At 25.0% G+C, this 23,107-nt stretch overlaps 3 protein-coding genes across 3 annotated transcripts; 2 read left to right on the forward strand and 1 right to left on the reverse strand.

Moving 5' to 3' along the window:
* Positions 1 to 1,249: 1,249 nt before the first annotated feature.
* Positions 1,250 to 1,745, reverse strand: OCT59_015300 (uncharacterized protein; the record flags this gene model as incomplete). Its single annotated transcript, XM_025329704.2, has 3 exons — positions 1,250 to 1,290; positions 1,378 to 1,422; positions 1,502 to 1,745. 3 exons carry the CDS (start codon positions 1,743 to 1,745, stop codon positions 1,250 to 1,252), a joined length of 330 nt encoding a protein of 109 aa, XP_025189009.2.
* A 5,518-nt stretch (positions 1,746 to 7,263) lies between these two features.
* OCT59_015301 (uncharacterized protein) lies at positions 7,264 to 8,834 on the forward strand. The gene has a single exon (XM_066139926.1). It carries the CDS (start codon positions 7,790 to 7,792, stop codon positions 8,183 to 8,185), a length of 396 nt encoding a protein of 131 aa, XP_066002754.1. The 5' UTR covers positions 7,264 to 7,789; the 3' UTR covers positions 8,186 to 8,834.
* A 266-nt stretch (positions 8,835 to 9,100) lies between these two features.
* Positions 9,101 to 10,002, forward strand: OCT59_015302 (uncharacterized protein; the record flags this gene model as incomplete). The annotated part of the gene is made up of 5 exons (XM_066139927.1): positions 9,101 to 9,179; positions 9,274 to 9,376; positions 9,570 to 9,647; positions 9,723 to 9,818; positions 9,924 to 10,002. The coding sequence occupies 5 exons, from the start codon at positions 9,101 to 9,103 to the stop codon at positions 10,000 to 10,002; spliced, it is 435 nt and encodes a 144-aa protein (XP_066002755.1).
* Positions 10,003 to 23,107: the final 13,105 nt, after the last annotated feature.

The raw sequence follows: 23,107 nt of genomic DNA on the forward strand, positions 1-23,107 counted from the left end.
ATTAAGTTAGATGTTTATAATTTAACGTTGACCAACCTCGATTTTAACTACACCTATCATGGAGCTGCTTATCAACCATCAGTGGCTCCGCCTTTATTGGCTCTTTATCTTCTTTTTTATCACGTGATGATGGTTGATCGGCTGGTGGCAGCCTTCTCTTAATCTTATTTTTCTGCGTCTGGATTTCCTTGTAGAGGTTATTTTTTTTCTCCATATGTATATATTTAGATCAAATTAGTTAGTTTTTTTTTATTCTTGGTGCATCCGTTCGGGCGTGGGTTCTAATCGATTCCATTTTTACGACCAAGGAGGCAACCCCCTGTTCCGCAAGGGCAGTTTGGGTTTTGGTTATCTGCCAAGGTTAAAGTAAAATTTAAAATTAAATCAGGCCAAAATTAGCAAGTGGCTAGTGTAAACCAAAATTAAAGTAACGTCTCAGCCTCAGCCAGAATTAAGATCACATGACTCAAGTGGATGACAGTCATTTGTGAATGACATGTGACATGCTATCAATGTCATTTCTGTCATTTCATATCATTTGTCAACGCTGAATGTAAAGTACTTGTATCGTAAAAAAAAAAAAAATATTATCACACGTCGTTACGCCGAGTTCAAAGAGTACTGTTATTGAGTTGTTAATGAGCAAAGTTTACAAAATTAATATATCTTGGACGATTGGAAGCATAAATGCACATCATTGCATTAGAGAGCTGGATTCCGTTTCCATTATGGCCCGTAATAGAGACTTCCAACTTCGTACTGTTTATATCAATCATTAACTTTCTAAATCAATAATAACATGTATTGTACATTGTCACTTAATCGGTCAAGTTGATTTTGGTCGATCATCCCAATGAGTAATTCGATCGCGGCTTTTTTAGGGAAAATAAATACCATGTTTATTTATTTTATCTTTTTTTATCTTGGCGCGAATGGTAAACACGGAAATAATAATTTTTAATGGTTCGTTTATTTAAAAATACATAAGTTTATTAGGACGTAAAATTTATTTGAAATTCTTATCTCTCTTCTTAATAAATAGTCGCTCTTTGACTATCGTAATTAAATTGATCGTAGAAAGCAAAATAATAATATCATATTTAAATTACGGTCATTTATTAAAAAAGTAACGTTAAATAAAATTTAAATTATAACAAGAAAACAGACACTTAATTTGAAAATATAATAAATTCTTGAAAATAAAAAATGTAGTAACAATATATTCTTTTATAACTTATTATAAAAAATTTTATATATTATCTCCACCTTTAAATTCGTTATTTAAAATCTCTAAAAAAAAAATAGAAATTGGTAAAAATTAAATATCATATATTAAGTATGAACAAAAAAAAAATTGTTATGAAAGTTAAAAATTACCATCTTTGTTAAATTTCAATTGAGAAATATCAATTTGTTGAGATTCTATTTATAAAATAAAATTTATTTAGTATAATTATTAAACGTTCATGAATATATATAAACCTGATCATTAAATATATACCTAAATATTCCATAGATACTATATTATCGTAATGTTCATAATAATCATCTGAATTTTTTGGTTCAGGAAGATTTTCAAAATCAAGTAATCTACTTGTATAAATAGCTTCTGAATGTGTTTTATATGATAATTCTAAACTAGTTGAGGGTATTCTATTAGTTGATAATTTCTTATTGATTTCATCAGCTTCTCTAATTTGATCTTGTAATTCCGTTTGATTATTAAACCCAACCCACCATTGCATTAAAATTTTTTTAATTTCCGTTGCTGTTGGTCGATTTAATGGATTTGCATCTAAACATCTTTTAATTAAATGGACGATAAGTTGAGGCACTTTAATATTAAACTTTGGTCTATATCCTTGACAAATTTTTATTGCTAAGTTATTATCATGGCTTAGATCATGATATGGAGGTAATCCAGAAATCATTTCGTACATAATTATACCAAAACTATAAATATCGGAAGCTTCAGTATAATTATGTCCTCTTAAAATTTCAGGAGCTATATAAGATAAAACACCATATACTTTTTCTTTTGTAATTTCTGACGCATTGTAATTTGCAAGTATACATAATCCCATATCGGTTATATAAATATCTCTAATAAAACTATCCGTAAGAAGTATATTTCCAACATGCAAATCTCGATGAATTATTTTATTATCATGAATATGATCAATTCCAAATGCAATTTTACATAGGTAATGGATCTTATCATACCAACTTAATTTATTATAATATTTATCTAAATAATTCCGTAAACTTCCCTTTTCCGCATAATCTAAGACCATCATATAATCTTTTGTTTCTGGATCTTGAGTTATTCCATAAAGATTAATAACACCAGCACCAATAGTATTAAGAGTTAGTTTGTGATGTGATACAATCTACATTTATCGAAATCAAATATATTAGTCGAAATAAAAATTCTGTATATTAACCGAAAATCAAATTTATACCTCACTCATAAATTCCAATGAAAACTTTTTTGAGTTATTTAACTTTTTAAGAGCCACATCTTTATTATTTTTTCTTATCCAATTGTTATGTTTTTTACTCCATTTGTCTATAGGTCCATCAATCCAATTTGCTTTATACACTTTACCAAACCCACCTTTTGCAATATATTTAATATTATGAAATCTGTCATATGGTATCCATTCTAATGCTTTCTTCGTTTCATAATGATCTGATAACTGAGAATCTTGAATAATTTTGTCAATATCATTATTTCCACTAGTCCAATTCTTAAAATTTTGTTGGAACCGTTTTGCAATGCAAATTTCATTGCATTCTTTACATATTAATTCGTCAATATCAACTGATGAAGTGATTGATCTTTCTTTATACATTGAAGATTTGTTTAAAAGATTTAAAATTAGAATAAATGTGAAAGTGAAATAATGTTTGATGCGGGATAAATACGACAAAGTCAAGTGACTCGACTAAAAAGACTACTGATTTAATAAATCGATAGAAGAATGTAACGTGTTATTTATATACTTTTTTTTTATCTTTATTAGAAGATATGAACATAAAAAAAAGAATGAAATTGATGTATTTATATTATTTTTTCTTTATTCAAATTTAGTTTGGGGATGGAAAGGAGGATTGGGAGAAAATAATTTTTTGCCGATGTGGCCACATATATATACTTAAATGGAAGTATCATCACATGACTTTATTTGACAATATAATCCTTTTCTTTATTGAGTTTAAGAAGTTATCATTTAATATCGGAATTGGAAAAAAAGTAATTATATCCATATATATACATATTTAAATGGAAGGATCACAAAAAAATTTTTCACCTGATACTGATCGTCACACTATTTATGCTATTATTCAATTTTCTAAATTGTCATAATTTTCAGATCGATCAATTCCGTGAATTCCGTGAAAGCGTCATTTATATTCCGCCTCTGAGCCTATACTTGCCGCAGGACCTGACGTTTGTCGTACACTTAGGCTAAATTGATAGCAATGTGACTTGACTCATGATTGTACGTTAATTAATATCAAAATAAAAGTCTTATAGTACATAACATAAAGATAAAATACAGCGTATAATAACATAAATTTATTATTAAATATACTATAGAACTTTGAATATAAATTTTTTGTTCTAATAAAGTGTACAGATCAAAGTTTACTGTTATAAAATCTAATAATACTGTACAATATATGTATTTTATTTTTATTTTACGTTACATCATACATATTTTAGTCTAAGATTTTTATATACCCTTGTATGAAGGATGAAAGACGAAGGCTTATATTCAATTAATACTCACTAATGCATAATTTCAGCCAAAATCAAATGATTGTCACTAAAATTTCCTTTTTCGGAAATTCATATGGCCCATTTCATAATTTCCTTTTAGGATTTGTGAAACATCGTGTGACTTCTATTTTGATTTTGTATATCTTCAATGCTTCATAGCTTGTCCATTAACCTCTACATATGGCCATACAATGGCAAGCCGAAGCAGACAAACCCGCGCCTGTTTTCAACAAAAATTTACCGCTTATTTAACATTTATTATGCAATATTTAGCATTTAATAGACGCATAATTTAGCGTATCACAAAATGTTTACTATTTTAAGAAATCTAGACTGTTTTGTAATACAGAAAAAGTGAACAAAAATTTGATGTACAAATTAAACGCTTATATTATAATTATATGTTTGTTAAATGCTAAAAGTCGCATAATAGGTGTGAAATAAGCGGTTATCATGTTGAAATAGGCGCAGATTTGTCCACTCTGGCTGTAAATACGACTACTAAAATGGGGTGGATAAATATGGGAATCTCCCAATCCCACCGGACTGCTTATTTATTACACGGTTCTGAATTGGTGCGTAAATATTGCTGGCCAAAATTATTCAGTATTGGTCTACTACATATTCTGTCGCACCTTTTTTATTTTTATTTTTATTGATTTTTAATGTCTATGGCGCCAATTTCATCGTTATTATAATAATAAATACTACTAGTAAATAAGCACTATAAAATACTAGCATGAAATTAATGAATAAATACAATTGCTTTAAATGTATGTATTGTATATATAAACTATGCAAATCAAAATAGATAAAAGACCGGACTTCAGGACCGATGACGGGGAATGCCGATAATTTATAATCAATATGGAAGTGTAATTGTCCGGAGAGAAGCGTAAGACTATCTCCGGTACGATCATTCACAAATTTGTGTTATTCAGTGACGGACTTTAACGGTTTTCGTTTTCTTTGTATATCTAAATATATAATTTAGGCAAGAAGACAATATTTATTATTCTATATCCTTTCTTAGTTAATATACAACCCTCCATTTTTAATTATTATTAAAAAGAATTATAATTATATTGACTGTAGAAAGTTAAAAAAAAAAAGGCATATTTAAAATTACAAGCTTATATATTTTTTGGACTTAAACCTTATTTTTTAAAAAAATAAACATTAAACAGGGTTTTAAATTATGTTCTTGAAGGATAATAAATCAAAGATTATTAATTTAAATATTCTATAGTATGATAAGGGCAGTGACATTTATTATGTAATATTTTAGGGGGTGGGATATTTGAAGGTCATATAACATATAAGATTTTACATATTACATGGGTGGGGTATGGGCTTATAATAAATGGATATTACGTAATAAATGTTACTGCCCTAAAGTAAATTCGTCTTTAGATTTATTTTTATAATACCTTTTTTTTTATTCGTAATATAATTTAAATCATTATTTACGTTAGTATTCAATTGAGAAATATTGATTCGCCGAGATTCTATTTTAATGTAATAAATTATTAGCATTTATTAAGATTAATCAATATTTTCATGGATGTGATGTTATCATATTTTTTCATAATAATCACCAGAATTTTTTGGTCAGAAAGATTATTATTGCGCTTTTCAAAATTATGCTACCCTCCTATACTGATAAAAAAATCATTAAATTACAGGTCGATTATCGGACAAAAACCGGACAATGTTGTCCTGTAATCGTCCTTGTAATCGGCCTGTAATTATAATCACTCAGTAATCATAACGTACACAGAATTCTGAAAACTGCGATAAAATCAAGTAGTCTACTTGTATAAATAGCAACTTTATGTGTTTCATAGGTCAATGCTAAACTAGTCGATGACGTACCAATAATTTATTGTTTTCTTCTGTTTCTTCAATTTGCCTTGTAATTCCGTTTGATTATCAAACTCAAACCAACATTGCCATATGTTTTTAATGCATTTGCATCCAAATATTTATTAATATATTGATAATTGAGTAACTTGAATAAATTTATCAATATAATTATTGCCACTCGTCCAATTTTTAGGAACCGGATTGCATTACAAAGTTTTACTGTACTTTGTTTAGTTTGTTTTGATACATATATGAAACTTAACCTTATAATCCAAAAATGAACATTAGAATGAAAAACAAGATAGCCAAAATACAGTACTTTTCTTCTTAACACCTTATTTATGTATGATAATAACTAAAATTGGAATTTTTAAAAAAATCACTTCCTTTTTACCTTAATATGATTAAATCGCATAAAAGTGAAACGTAACACAACAATTGAAAATTCCGCAGTAAAAAATTTGCGATATCCGAACAATAATATATTCTTATCCCCTGTAAAAAATTTTATCCGTAGTTTCTGTAGAAACTCCGTGAATATGATGACACATTTTACTAAAATTCTAAAAAATTTGGATAATTTCCATGTTTCAAGATTATAAATTCCGTGAATATGATACATTTATGGAAATAACATGGAACGAAAAACACAGAATAAATTTTTATAGGACTTTGATGTCTAATTATTTCATAGTACAGCGCGTTCATTTATTTCCACTAAATGAAAAATCATTAAAAAATTCATTATGGCATTCACCCAAACGATAACCATAATAAAAAAACTAAAACATTAACAACAAAAATAATAGCAATAATATAAGTACAGTCATATCATAAAATTCGGATAGTGGCGATAATTTTGGGCAGTGATATTGGTCCCAAAGACACGGCTTTTAGGGACCAGGCCGGATCCGACTGATCCCATCCTATTGTATGGTTAAATCCTTTAAGTTTTTTTATTAAAAGGAACCAACATTCCTTCCACGTACTTGAATTCATTAATAATTATTATATTGTACCATATAATCAGTGTGAAATACATTAACTAAATTTTTGGCGATGACAACATCAAATGTTGTTACGTACATATACTGTAGGTACACAAATATTTTTTACAAAATGGAACCCAGAAATATATTTATAGGATTACTTTTTAACACTAGTGTACATTTTATATTTGGATAAGGATTATAATAATGTTATCTAATAGGTTAGAATTGATCATTTTGGAAATTAAAATAACCATATCTGGGGAACAGACTGAAGTGAGTACTAACTTTTCACTTATTTTAGATTGTTACACGATTTAAATTATGTTTATACTCTAAATAAAGTTTGGAATATCGCCGATGATTTTCTACAGATTAGGTTAAATATTACGAATAAGCAACACCATGTGATCAAAGGTCACTTTTAATTTGCGTGGGATTCTCATGAAAACCTAGTGAAAATCCATGCGTGCGTGTCATGTATGTATAGTTAATTTTATTTGGTTATCGGGAATTGAAAGATATAATTACGATACGTATAATAATTTGTACCATACCTAGTCATTTTAGGATTAAATAAACTTTATATAATAAGTGTAATTAATTGTACAATTTATGATTGGATATTCATTACGTCTTTATAAAACGTGGATCAAATTTTCGGTTTATTTTTTTGTATTACTTAAACATCACGTTACTTTTACCCAATGATTGATCCAATTAGATAATGTGTGTGTATTGATTATTGTTACAATGATGAAACGATTGGTTTTTTTAGATATATATGTATATAAAAAAAAAATTTTAATGATGATGATTAATCATGAATTAATAAAATTCCAGAAAAAGTTATTTAAAAAAATATTATGGCAAATAATTTTCCTTTCCTGGATTTTCTTTTTTTTTTCATTAAAAAAATATTTTTAATATAAATATATATATACATATATATATGAAACTTTGTATATATATATATACATAAATACATATAAAAATTTTAAATTTTTTTTAAAATTAAAACAAATAAACTTGAATATCGTTTTTTGTCATACTTATTATTCGGAATCCCTTTTTTTATAAAAATATATTTTTATATTTTTCTTTCTTTTTTTTTAAAAAAAAAATTCTTTTTTTTTCAAATTTACAAATGAATTCTCTTGAATTATTTTTTCAAAAATTATATCAATATGAAGTGGCAAAGAAAAATAATCAAGGAAATGGCCATGCACAAGTAGTTGAATCTCCTATACTTGATATGAACTTTGATTTTTCTGATGCACCTCCAGCGACCGTAAATGAACAAAAAGAAAATGGAAAGGATGAAAAGGAGAAAATAAAAGAAAAACCAAAAAAATCATCTATTCGTAAGGTCAACCCTCCTAGACCAATTAAGAAGAGACCTATCGAAGTAAGCAAAGTTGAACCACCACCAAAAGTATCATCGAAAAGAATGAAAAGGATTAGAAATAATTTACGTATCGATATGGTTGGTTATGAACAAAGGCATTATGCTATTCGTTCAAATTCTACCAAACGAGGATAAAAGAATGTTTTTATGAAAAAATTATTTTCTTTTATATATATTTTTCTTGTAAGAAAATTTAATTTTTTTTTGAATAAACGGAATACAATATGAAGAAAAAGACTTTTTTTAAATTATTTTATTAATATTATAAACACAAATCGTAACCCAATTTTCTTAAAAAATTATAAATTATTGGACAATAATAATTTGATATACGAAATATGAATTTTATAATTAAGCCTTTTAAGTATTATTAATTTTTTTGAATAAATGAAACAATCAATGTATTAGAATTATGAGTACAATAACAAAAAGATAATATGATTATCTTAAGTTAGTATATGTAAGCAAAGTTTATCCATAAAGTTGCAAAAGATTTACTTTGTAGGCTTGATTTTCTTGATTTTCAATGCATGCTTTAATTAATCCTAAGGAATTTTCTATGTAACATACCGTACATATTGTAAAACAAACTATGAAAATCGTCGTAAGACGTTTCAGATATTTATATATACTGTATATTATCATCTATAAGAAATATATGAAATATGTGAAACTCAATTTCGCAATATGGAAATATGGAATTTTTTAATTATTAATTTTCAAATTTATTATGTTACCTATTTCATTTTATGAATAAAATTTTATTATATTTTATATATTTTTTAACGAACACAATGATCTGCAAAGGACAAATAAAATTCACATTTATAAAATTACTTTTAATAGAATGTCGGCCACTCGATTTGAATGTTATGAGGGAGAAATATTAAATCATCACTTAAATCGTTAAATATTACTTATTAATTAGACTTCAGCCTATTTTTTTTTTTTTAATGATGAAATGATATAAATTAAAAAATAATTTGATATTCTTTTTTTTTCCCACAATTTTTTATCATAATTCTTGTTTCGCTTTAATCAAGTTCAAATATGTCAGAAGGAATTTCGAGGATTAAGAGACAATATCCACCTGAAGAAGAGGACGCAAGTCGATTAAAATTCAACGAAGGTAAAGTTTACGACTAACTTTTTTTTTTTAAAAAAAAAAGTTGAATACTATTAGTCTATTATAAATACACATATTTTTTTATATATAAAAAAAGAATTTAAAAATGGAACTGTTTCCGAATTTTCTTGTTTGAGTTTATCTGAAGTCGCTATTATGTTGGAACAAACGAAATTGGGAAATCCCGAAAATCATGGGGCGTAAGTATTAAATTTATTATTTTATATTTTATATGTTCCTAAATATTATCGCTGTTTTCATTAATTACAAATTACTTAATAAAATAAAATTACCAGATTCAGAACGATTACCGGACATTTTGTCTTGTAATCGTCCTGTAATCGTCCTGTAATTATTATAATCACCCACTAATCAAATGTTTAAAAAATTAAGGATTGTTGATAAAATGATAGATTATTGTAAGACTTATCGAACGTTTAAAGACAAAGAAACTGTACAAGAAATTCGTAGGTAATACTGTAAATTTATTTTATTTATATACTGTAATAATAATAATTTAAATAATCTTAATTTCTCATTAAATAGAACCTTGAATAAGTACGAACTGCATGAGTATGAAGTTTCCCAATTAATTAACTTGATTCCTGGTAGTGTCGAAGAAGCATTATCTTATATTCCCAGGTAAACAAAATCATGTAACAAACGCCAAGAGTCGATCAGGCAGAAATGATCAACATTCGCTATGTCATATTCACTGTATTAAAACGTTCTATATTTTATTTGCAGCTTGAGATCAAAATTTTCAAATGAAAAAATTAATGAAATTATTGAAGATGTTAACGAATTAAAGAAATATCAAGGGTAGAACTTTCATTTCAAAGAATTCATAAATATTAATTTTAAAATTGGCTTTTGCTATAAGTAAATATTCGTTATTGAAATAAAATTATATTGAGTCCAAGTCATATTACAAAGTGAAATGATTTTCCCATTGTCATAATTGGGCAAATTAAACTTATTTAGGAAAGAAATGTGACACAATAGGAATTCGAATTAGTAATCCGATTTTATAAATAATATATTTTCAACTGCGGGAAACAGATTTCCCATTTTTAACATTTGAAAGGATAGGTAGGATTGTTGGCTGCTACTTATTAGGATTGCGTCGGATACTAATATCCTGAACTTTTCATGAGTAAGTAATTTATTATACTTGATATATAAAAGTATTAAAGGCACGTAAGTATAAAATTAAGTAGGATTAAATAAAGAAAATCAGAAATATAGACGATGAAAATTTGTTTGTAACATTAGAAATTGTAGAATAGGAAAAAATGTAAATAACATATATATAATTTGTTAGCGTATCTATATATATATACCAATAGTAATATAGAACAAAGTACGAAATTATGTATTTTTTTTATTTACAGATAAAGTATTATTAGATGATACCAAATTTAATAGGATAATTAGTTCCTTATTAAAACTATAATAAAAGAGAGCTCAATGTGGCGATCATTATGTGGTGTACATAGCAACGCTACATTATTACTGTGATACTTGATCTTTGTTTTTCCAAATGATCAATTCAATAATTAAACTTGCATAAAAAGTTATATATACTCATATTAAATCTTTAGAGCATAAAATATACTCCCCAAATTCGTCTTAATTTCTTCTTCAATAATTCATTTCTTTCTCTTTTTCCTAAAAATAAATGATGTATATTTTATATATCGCGCGAACGAATATAAAAAAATCTTAAATACACAACTTATTGATATAAACAAGTCGCTATTATATCTTTAAAACCATTATTTAAATTCGATTTATGTTAGAGATACAGTATGTGAAAAATTTTATTTTGTTTTTTTTTTAATGAAAAGATTTATCCTTTCCTAATCTCCGCTAATCCTAATTTCCTCTAATTCCAAGTTGTGTATTTTTTATTTATCATATATTTGTTACTTTTAAAAAAATAAAAATAATTTAAATATATTTTATTATTAATATTTTAAGGGGTGGGGTAAAGAAAGGTCTTAATATATACAGTGTAACATAAGATTTTATATATTATGTGGGTGAGGCCGTGAAGGTTAAGACTTATAACAAATGGATATTACATAATAAATGTCACTGCCCTTATTAATTTTCTCTTTCTTACAAAATTATGCAAAGCCCAAAGACAAAGCCACTACAAAAGCCACTACCAAAGCCATTAAACAAATACAAATACAAAAACATTACAAAGCCACATATTATTCCATCTTACCTCATTTAAAAAAGTATTTAAACAACCATAAAATTTTTTTCTGATCAAACTTTTCCCTTCTCCCCCTTTTTAGATTAGATTTTTTTTTTTTTTCCTTAAAAAAATAAGGAACTTACATTCCACAAATAATATGTAATTCCAATTAATGAAAGTATACTTTAATCATATTTTATACAACATATTACCATATATTGCTGACCACAATACCTCCATATATATACCTCCTCTTTTTTCTGAAAAAATCTCCAATTTCTTTTGATTTTACTATTTGAACAATCTAATGTCTTAAAATACTATTAAAATACTAGTAAATACTATCAAAACACTAGTAATACTATTTATATATATCAATATACTAGTAAATACTATTAAAATACTAGTAGATAATTAAATAAATTCATACAATATATTAAAATGAATACTTTTAAATATGAATTCATTCAAATACTATTTCATACATATTGTATATTGTAATATAAAAAGGAATTTTTTTACTCATTATTATTAAAAATTCATTTGGTTTACATTTAGAAACATTCTTTATTTATGAAGGAATTTTCTTAAGAACACTTGAAATCACTTCTATACATATACCCTTTTCATATTTTGTAATAATACACATGTAATATAAGCATTACACTAATAATGTATCATGCAAATATTTATTATATTACTTAAAAAAAGCCAAATTAACGAATGGCTGAAGTGGCTATTCAATAGGATTGAAATAAACACTTCAAATTTCACAAAAACATTAAAATATTTTACAGATATTATCAAAGTATTTTAATTTCTAAATAAGATATATTCTTTTAAAAAAATCATATATATTAATTATAACTTGTAGTGTTAAAATTTTATTAAGAGAAGTGTCAAGTAGAAAACAACTTGGGCACAAAAAATTGAAATACTCTTCTGCATTGATGATGAGACCACAATAAAAAACAAAAAAATGATAAACGGATGTTTTTGTCTTAATATTTCAAGATAATTTATATAATATTCTCCACTTATGAAATATTTCAGCTCAGAAATGTTATGTTGATAAAGATCCACAAAATTTGATGTCAATCTCACTAAACATAAAATTTTTCAAGAAATGAAAAACTAAATGAAATTATATATTAAAAGTCTAAAATAAATAATAAATATAATAATAATATTTTAGATTTTGAAAATAGAACTTGTTCACTTTTATTAATCATATTTGAAATACTACCTCTTCTTGATATTAATATACATGATTTTAACAAATCAAACCATTTAATTATCAATAGATAGATTTTTTGAATCAGCATTTGTCTTACTATCTTCCTAAACATTAGCAAAAGTTCAGAAATAATATTGCAAGAAATTTACATCTTATTAGACACTTCTGAAATATTATTGATCACTCTATTTGCTATCCACAACCTATAGTATTATCAGTAAAAATGTTCACAAACTAGTCATGTAAATTCATAAGTTAGGATTTGACAAATTGAGTATTTGAGTTATTAAGAAAAAAGCAAAAAAAGTAAATACTGAATAATTGGTATATATTTAAATATAACAAAAGTATATATCTGATTTGATGACACTATGTCTTTTGAGGAGAAAATCTTTTTACCAAGATTCAAGCCAAGACTAATGACTTAATTTAAGATTTTAATTAAATTTTCACTCATATTTGAGTTCAGACATTTGGTTCCTTGTAAGTTACAAAACACTCTTACAAGTTTGTTTGAATAAATATGTTAGATAACATCACTCTTACAGTCTTACTGTGACTTCACCCTAAAATATATGAACAGGAATATATACAAACTGGAATATATACAAACTGATCTTTATTATAGCAATGGTTCAATTTATTGATTATACTTGAATTATGGGATGATATTGCATCATTACATTCATGTATACTTTATTATGAATAAATATTTTTATCAGATCCTATTCAGAAATTTTAGATTGAATAGAAATTGCCACCTTTACTTACTGTGGAAAAGCTATTATGATTCATTAATTTATACAGTGGAAATCAAGAACAAAGGATATTAGCCTAAAGTGCAACTAGCCAATAGCAGCAGCAATAACATATGGTGGTTATAATATTTAATGATGAGATAACAAAATAAATCAATACTAAAGGAAATTTTCAAATTTAAATAAAATTATTATACTAAAAGAATAATTGTTATATTTTAATTTCAACATGCATAAGATCTGAAATCAACAGAAGTTTACAAAGAAACTGTCAGTCTGATAATTAGATCAATAATATTATTAATTAATACATTTATTATAATATTAATAACACTAATATACAAATGCCTCAATGCAAGTAATATATTTCTACTTATAAAACTTGTTGAGAGGCATATTTTTACTTATGAAACTTCCTATGATAGCAATTTTCAAAATAATCACTAGGACTATTATTTTTATATTTTTCTTATATTATAATTATAAAATTTTTATTTAGTTTACAAATATTTATTGTTTAAATTTAATGTTAAAAAAAAAAAATACATGGCTAATATCAAACTTTTAGACTTTTAGTAGAAATGGCTTACATAATAGAGCATTAATTAGGATTTAATAAAGAACAGTTGTTGAAGGGTATGTATTCGAAAACCCATATAATTACACTATTCGTAAATATCAACATTTAACAACATGAACTTCATTAATGAATATACACAATTCACAATCTTTATGAAGCATTGATAAATACTTTGAATGAGATAAATATTCCTGAATTGTTATGGAAGGATCCTGTTGCTAGATAATGTTCCTGAATTGTCATGGAAGGACCCTATTGCTAGTAAAAATAGTGTATAATTTATTTAAATACATTTATAGATTATTAATGGTATTATTACATCTTAATAACAACTTTGTATCTTTTATTGTTTCTTTCGAAAATTGATTGAAAAAATTATTTCATACAAAAGGAACTTAAAATATGCTATAGATGTAAATAATACTAAAGAAATACATTGGGAGTTTTACATCAAATTTACAAACTTATTAATACAAAATAAACTGAGATTTCAAAGCAATATTGATTATTTTCATGATACAATTTCAAAATTTATCAACTTTTTGAGAAATGTGGAATATTTTATTGATGCAGCAAATAAAATTAATTTAATTCAATTCTATAATGATCAGTTATAAAAGTTTTAAAAAGTACTGTATATTTCAAATTTTTAATATATTTGGATGAAATATTTTGGAAAAAAATTATACATGCTTTGGATATTTTTAGAGATAAATCATATTTATATACAGATATAAGTATTAAAAATTATAGATTATTCCTGTATGATAATTGAATACAATAATACATCTTCTTTATAAGATTTCTAAAATTATAGAATTAATGGCATCTTTGTTACTAATGAAAGCAATACAATACAAATAGTTATCAAAGATTTCTTTATTAATCACAGTAATAATTGGGTTATTACTTGAATTTCTTAAATACAGGAAAGAAGTTGATAATTTTAATTAATTATTTCAATAATATAATTAAGAAAGGCTTTAAATAATGCTAGTACGCTTTGCAATATTGAAGAAGCAATTATTAAAAATCATGAAGAATTAATCATTCATAAATTGCCATCATGAGGGATATTAATAAGCTTTTTTGGTCCATATCCCTCTATGGCTCTAAAAATTATTCTCTTCTTTAAAAAAACATATCATAGTTTTTTTTTTATTTCTTTTATTACATACAAAATTATTCTTCAAAATATTAAAATTAAATGACCTTACTTTTATTTTTATTACATACAAAAATATTCTTTAAATATTAAAACTATATATAACCTTACTTTAATTAATAATATTAAACTTACCAGTTTATATTACACTAAAGAATAGATAGAAATACTAAATAATAGTCAATTGTAAAATAGTACTCAACTGACTACATAACTAATTACTCAACATCTCTTCTTGACCTACTCAACCAACTGTCCAAACTTCTTTTTTCAACAAAAAATGTATAACTGGATTATAAATGAAATATACAATGACAGTACTGTGCACTCATGCTTCTTTTAAACTTTTAAACTAGAAGTATTCATACTTATCACTAATTAAAATCCAGTTTTTAATAATAATCTTTTAAACTTTTAAAATAGAATGGTTGTTTAATAAGCTTTAAACAATTTTAATTATACTGATTTTCTCAGACTTCCAAATAAGATATAAGAATATTATCAAAAGATTTTGGATATAAGTACTTTTCAGCACCATGCCATCTTTTTTTTATGAGAAGTGATGTTGAGGCACTTAGAGTGAACTTCCAATCAGCTACTTGCAATAGCCAAATTATTTTTCCAGATGATACTAATTACTTAACATCTTTTCTTAACCTACTCAACCAACTGTTCAAACTTCTTTTTCAACAAAAAATCAAATATGGAGTTGGGATTATAAATGAAATATACAATAACAGCACTAAAAATATGTTAACGATCTTATTTGTAGTCTTAAATCATTGTCTGATAGTATAAATATATTTCTTCAATGTAATTATCAGTACATTACACTAAATTAAGTAATCATGAAACATACAGCTCAACTTTTAGCAAAGAAATTGAAAAAATGCCTACAGGAATAGGATCTAGTAAATTTATAGCTATTGTTATAGACAATGCATCTAATAGTACATTTATATTTAATAATTGTTATGTAGCACATTGTATAAATCTGATTACCAAAGATATAATTCAAATTGGGGTCCATTTGGTCTTAAATCCTTTGACACTTTTCTTATGATTGCCATTAATTTTAATATTTCATTGGAATGAACATGATGATCCCAAAAGTTTCTGTTGTCTAGTTGCTTTTGAAGATTATGAAGGAAGAGAATTATGATTTCCTCACTGAATGTAATTTCTTTTCTCTAAAAGTGCAAACTGATGAAAAAGATAGTGAAAATAATACAAAAGGAATTAGACATAGCATCATATATTTTATTCATACTACTTTTTTTTACCATAATAATTATAAAGCTGAAATAGAGTGTGATAAATGGGCGAATTATTTTTATTAATAGAATTAGTAAGAAAATTTTTTATAATGCAAAAGACAAAAATTCTAGAATCAAATTATTTAAAGCTAATTCAAATCAGATTAATATTCCTTTTGCATCAACTGATCAAAATGACAATATTAATAATAATCTATAATTTAATAACCATTAGACATTTTTAAATTTAGCATATGCTAGAAAAAAACTAAAAAATGAAGGTTTTTTAAATTTTAGGATTAAAATTTAAAAGACCATTGATTACATTTTATATCAAATAATTTGTTTTGTAAAGATAATATAAAGATAATATAACTTTCTTTAATTTGATGGAAAATAATGAACTTGGAACATTAAAAGTAATCCTTAGCAGCAATGATGTCGTAGAAGAAAAAGAAGATGATGACACCTATTTCTTGAAAAAATTTAGTTAAATAACTGATTTTTTAATTGATCTGCCCAATTATCACATATACTTAAAATTCATTACTCAAATTAAAGTAAAAAAGAGTTTAATATATTGGCTGTATATAATTGATTCAATATTAAATTTAGATTCTAAATATCTTCAACTTATAACATATATAAAATTAGAGTTAAAGGGAAGACTATTACAAATCAGACAAATGTTAAAATTATCAAATATAGTTTACATAGATTCAAATCAGTTGATTTATCTCTTACTCTTAATGTGGTTACATTTACAAAATCTTAACAAAAATTGGTATATTGTCAATATGTTCCCAAATATAGATGTAAATTTTTTTAAATTGTCATTTTTCACTGCATATAAAAGTTGGCTTAAGATTATAAAAATAGGAAAAATGATTTCAAAAGAACAAGGATATAAAATCTATTAAGAAAAAGAATTTGCTAAGTGAGAATATCTTAAACAAGTATATGAATCAGCAGGATGTTACTTCCTAGTAGAATATGCTGATTCTTCAAAATATTATTATGATAAAGAAGATTCTCCAAGATATGAAGATTCTATTCTTATGGATGAAAATTAAATTAATTAATCATCTTAATGAATTGCAAATTATAATAATATATATAATTAATTATGTTTTTAATTGAGGTACTATTGAGATACTCTTTCCTCCACTTCTGAGAAAAATATGTGAGAAAGATTTGAAAATGAATTAGAAAATGTAAGTGTTCAAAGACTCAGGTTTGATCATCTATCAAGATAAAACTGACTCTATACCATTTTTTAAATTTTAAACTAAAGAGAGTGAAGGGATAATGGATAGTTGTAAAGAGATAATAAAGAGCTAATGGATGGTGATTTAGATAATGATGATATATATAGAAAATGGTTAAATGATTCTAATAAGATTCAAATAATGACAGTCAGAGGAAAAGATGTAAAAAAAGACAATTTTCAATGGATAATGAGTTGAGTACAATGAATTAGAATGCACATTGGAAAAATCAAGAAAAATAACAATACATTTGGGTATTATAACTACCAAAAAAAAAATATATAAGTATTCAAATGAAATGTAAAAAGTGTTAGCATTAAAGGATATGGAATTATAATATTTAATTATTTTGTGCAGATATAATGGAAAAGAAATTAGACTAATATGAACACAATTAAAATCCAAAGAAGCCAATTATTGTTGTGGTTGTTTAAACCAATCAGATTAGAAAATACAGTTACAAATTATAGAAATTATAGAATTGGAAATTTCGTTCTCTCCTCTCTCATCTTTATTTTTGCTACTTTTTTTACACCATTTTTATAATATGCTATTCCATTTTACAAAATGTTAAATGAAGAATTAAAGTTGAAATGTTATGTAAAAAATTGTTTCAACAAAAATGGAGAAAAATGAAAATAAACAACCACCAATAATGAAAAAATGAAAATCATCCAAAAAAAAGTAAATTTTCTCATCATATTTTAAAATATGATTTCATTTTGTATTTTTCTTTCATCATTTTTTTAAAAAAAAGATTTTTTTGTATTTTCATGTTATTTTATTTTTCAAAAAAGAAACTTTTCATTTCTATTTTAACCCCTCATTTTTAGAGGAGAATATGCATATTTTTTTATTTCTTACACACACATACATATAAGTAGTAAATGTCACTAGAAATTAACTGAAAAAATCAATCCAAGATATTTTTCATATAAAAATTTTATTTAACAATATACCTATTTTATTAGTATAGTAAAAATTATTATAAGGCATATTAATTATGAAAGACCATTTAAGAATCTATTTTTTTTTAAAAAAAAAAAACTTTTCCATTTATATTTTTCTCATTTTTTAAAAAAGAAAAATCACTATTATCATTATATGCAAATTTTTATTTCTTATACATACATGCATATAAGTAGTAAATGTCATCAGTAAAACAAATCAAATGATTAATTAAAATGCACAACTTGTATGTTACTGGCAGAATCTGTATTACAGTTTATTTAAAGAATTTCAACAAAAACATAATCCTATAAAGTTAATTAAATTAGATCTTAAAAAAGAATTTGATAATATAAAAGAACGACATAATAATTTAGTTTTATTAATAAATAAACAATCCTTTACAGAAAATCCAAATTAGAAGAAATTGAATTTTTAAAAGAAACTATTTTAACCTAAGAACTCAAATTATAGAATTAGAATTTGAACCAATTTACAATACAATTTTTTGCAAATACCATCTGATGGAAAGGTCAAGGTTTGGATATAGATTTCAGTTCCATGGAAAACATGGATTTATTTTAATATAAATTTACTAATTTGTTGAATAATATTTTAATAAATAACTCAATTTTAAATTGTTTATCTGGAAGATTTGCTGAAAAAACTTGAAGTACTTTCTGGAGTGGCAGCAACAAATATTCTCAAAACATAACAGAGAGAAAAATATACTAAAATATACTATATGTATCACTGCTGATTAACATTATTATAATTGTTCATAAATAATGATAGGAACAATGCCTGAAAATCCTGGTATTTAGACCAATTTTCAGAGATTCACTTAATGAAGGCACTTCCTTTTGGAAAGACTGTTTGAATTTAAATGCAACAAAAAGGTTATAAACTCATGTATGTTGAGTACTCACAATTGTCCTGTACTAAATGAAAAGAGATGGATGATTTAAATAATACAGAACTTTTAGGATGGAAGATACATTTAAATGTCATTACAAAAGGCAAGAATGAAATACATAGTTACTATCATTTACAAAATTTTTGTGTACTATATCTAATTTTTATAAATAGGAGTCAGTTAAACAAAAATCCAAAGAAATTTTATCATTTTTAAAATCACACGATTTAATGGACAACTCATCTCCTAGCAACATATGGGAAGCTTTGAATCAAAGCTTCCACAAAACCTTTGGTTATAAGGATAAAAGCATCCAAAAATCCTCTACTAAAACCATTGATAATTATAACATTTAGCCAAGGTTCCAGTACACCCAGTAGGAGAATATGATTTAGCCTCTCCTTACCAGAGTAATATTTTTTAATTTTTGTTCTCTTGTTCTCAGTGGGAGGGCTGAGATTTTTTTTTTTATTTTGTGGTGTTAAAGGAGAAAATTAGATAGTTAAGCAATTCACAAGATTTACTGTACCACAAAATGATTGACATATTGTAATATATATTTCTATTTCTTATATTTCTTATAATGTTTATATTTATTTTATTATATTTATTTCTTTTATTTCTTTTTATAAGTATACCATGTATTTGTCTCAATATGAGATAGATTTGAGGGTAATTGTAATAGTTATTGATATACTTATAGCTAAATAAAAATACAATTTTAATCTACAATTAAAAACTGTCTTTTTGTATATAGGATTTCAAGTATCCCCTTGAAGCTATTCATAATTCACTGCTCGATGGACTGAGCTGGTGAACAGTAGGAGGGCCAAAGGGCTTTTTTTTAAGTCTAAATTTTTCTTTGATAGGAGGTAATTTTTTTTCCAAAATTTGTAAAAACTTTGCTGATTTTACGAGTTTGTTATTTATACTGGCTATGAATATTCCTTTGGCTAAAAATCCAACATGACTCTGGTTTTTAGAATATCATTATTGTCAATATGTCTTTACTATACTATGTGTCCTTATCAAAATCATGTAGGCAAGTGGAAGGTAGTTCAACAATTCAATCTCTGTAAAGAAATTAATTTTTCTATGTATTTTAGCATAGGTTATGTGATATCTTGCAAATAAATATAAAATCGTTCAACATTGTACTGATATGTATAAATCTACTAGTAAAGATTTTACTGGATTTATTAAGCTTTGATTTTAATTAAAAAAATTTCTTACATTATCTCATTAATTATACAAATTTGGTTTTCTTTTTTTTTATTTAAATACGCGTACTTTGGGACATTACATTAAAAATTGATATTGGAGATAATTTATATTAAATAGTACTAAATTAAAAAAAATTATTTATTTTGATTGCCACTTCGTCTACCCAACACCACAAAAGTCTTCCTGATCATGAAAAAAAATGATGAAGATTTTTTTTAAAAAAATAAAAGCAAAAATAAAAATAAAGAAATAAAAATGTTTTCTCTTCTCAGTTTATGAACCACTATTTTAAAGAGAATCTTAGTCTAAAATAAAGCAAGAATGAAAAATGAAAAAATGAGAAAAAAGATGAAATTAAAGTAAAAACAAAAAAAAAACAACGAAATTAGGTGAACATCAGACGAAAAAAAGAACCAAAAAAACTGTTTCAAGTTCACTTTGATTGTTTCAAATCAACCGTACTAGCTTAAAATAAAATGAAGGTGGGAGAAAAAAGGCAAAAAATTAAAATAAAAATAAAAAATGACACCAACATAAGTAAACAAAAATAAAAGGACGAAAGACCAACAAAAAAAAAATTGTTTTAAACTTATCTGATCGTACCTATCTTTCGAACAAAAATCTTTGAACTGTAGCCTAAAATAAAGGCGAAAATTAAATAAGAAAACAAAAAAAAAGTATGTAATGAAAAAAAATGGAGAACAAACAAGATTTTTAAACACTTGATCGAATTTTTGAGCTGTAGCCTAAAATAAAATGCAAGTGGGAAATTGAAGGCGATAAAAAAAAGAAAGAAATTAATATAAGTAATTAAAAAACTCAAAAAAGGAAAGAAAGAACAAAAAAAAAAATTTTAAACTCACATGAACATTTCAAATCGACTCGTATCCTTCAGACTGAAATCTTTGAAATAGAACGAGAAAAAGGAGGCGAAAAATAAAAATAAGAAAAAAACAAAAAAAAAGAATAGAAATTTAAATTAATGTAAGTAGACGAAAATAAAAAGCATAAAGACAAAAAAAGTTTGTTAAATTTACCCCAGCCATAAACTGTCATTTCAAGCCATTCATTTCAAGCCAAACCATAATCAAAAACAGAAACGAACTCTTTGAACAAACCCTAGACTACAAAATTAAGAAGAGAATTCAATCCATTAGGTGTGCTTAAAAAAGTTGTTAATACATGAATATATTGACAACTAATATGGATGAACGCATTAAAAAAAGGCTTTTTTTATAGTAAAAATTCGATTTTACGCAAGAACTGTCTAAATAACTAACCGTTTAAGCTTAGTAAAACTTTTCTTCTCATAAAATTGCATATATTTCTGTTGTTAAAAATAATATTTTCATGCCTACTTTTAAAAAGATCTTAAAGTCTTGTTTTTTAAGAAGAATTTCTTGTATATGCAAGGAAAAAAAATAACTGCGAATAGGGAATTAAAACCGGTACATCACATGATAATCTATCAAATTACTTAATTAGTATGGGCGCAGTAAATTAAATCATCAAAATAAAGTAACTTGAACATACATGTTAGTTAGCAATTAGTAAAATGTTTTCTAATTGAACACTGGATAGTTTGACAGATTAACCAGCTGATTTGGCTTTTTTGTTAGTAAAATAATAAATCGTAAAATTTAATTAATCGGCCGGATAATTTGTCAGATTACGCTAAATTAAACTGGCTGATCTGTTTTTTATTAGTAAAAAAAAAATACTTTAAAATTTTATTTATAGAGAAAAATACAATTTATTTAATTTATTTAAAATTTAAGAAAAATGATTAAATCAGCTGAATGATTTGGTGGATTGCAACGATACAACGAGACTTGAGGTTTTGATGATTGATTATGATGAACTATAATAAACTGTAATATAATTATATAAATAGTAAATTCAGTGAAATCAGTGACCAAATCGTATAAATTTCATGGTAAAATCAGTGATCAAATCATGTAAATTCCATACGAATCCCGTGCAAATTCTGTATTTCTGTATTCAAACCATATTTAAGTGATGCGAATTGTGCATTTTTCCATATTCTTTCAACGGACTATTATGATACGTTATTTCTAAGAAAAGATAGTATAAAAACTTTATAAAAAACGTCCAATTTTTTTATAGAGTTGTATAACTTACTTCTGAAGTTAATGAGATACATAAACAAAATCTTATTCATTGTGATTTTTATTATGGCAATATTTTAAATCATAATGATAAGAATGAGGATTAGTGATTTAGGATTATTATGTCAAACTGTACTGTAAGAGCACATGATAGTTTAAGTATTTGTAAAGGTGAACGTCCTGAAATTATTGAAACACTCCATAATGTTATATAGATTTGATGAGGAATGAAGATCCATTA

Source organism: Rhizophagus irregularis, chromosome 23 (assembly GCF_026210795.1).
Source record: "Rhizophagus irregularis chromosome 23, complete sequence".
Lineage (NCBI taxonomy): Eukaryota > Fungi > Glomeromycota > Glomeromycetes > Glomerales > Glomeraceae > Rhizophagus > Rhizophagus irregularis.

Bases quoted from the DNA above. Each gene is read 5' to 3' on its own strand.
- OCT59_015301 (XM_066139926.1), top strand. From the start codon at position 7,790: ATGAATTCTCTTGAATTATTTTTTCAAAAATTATATCAATATGAAGTG.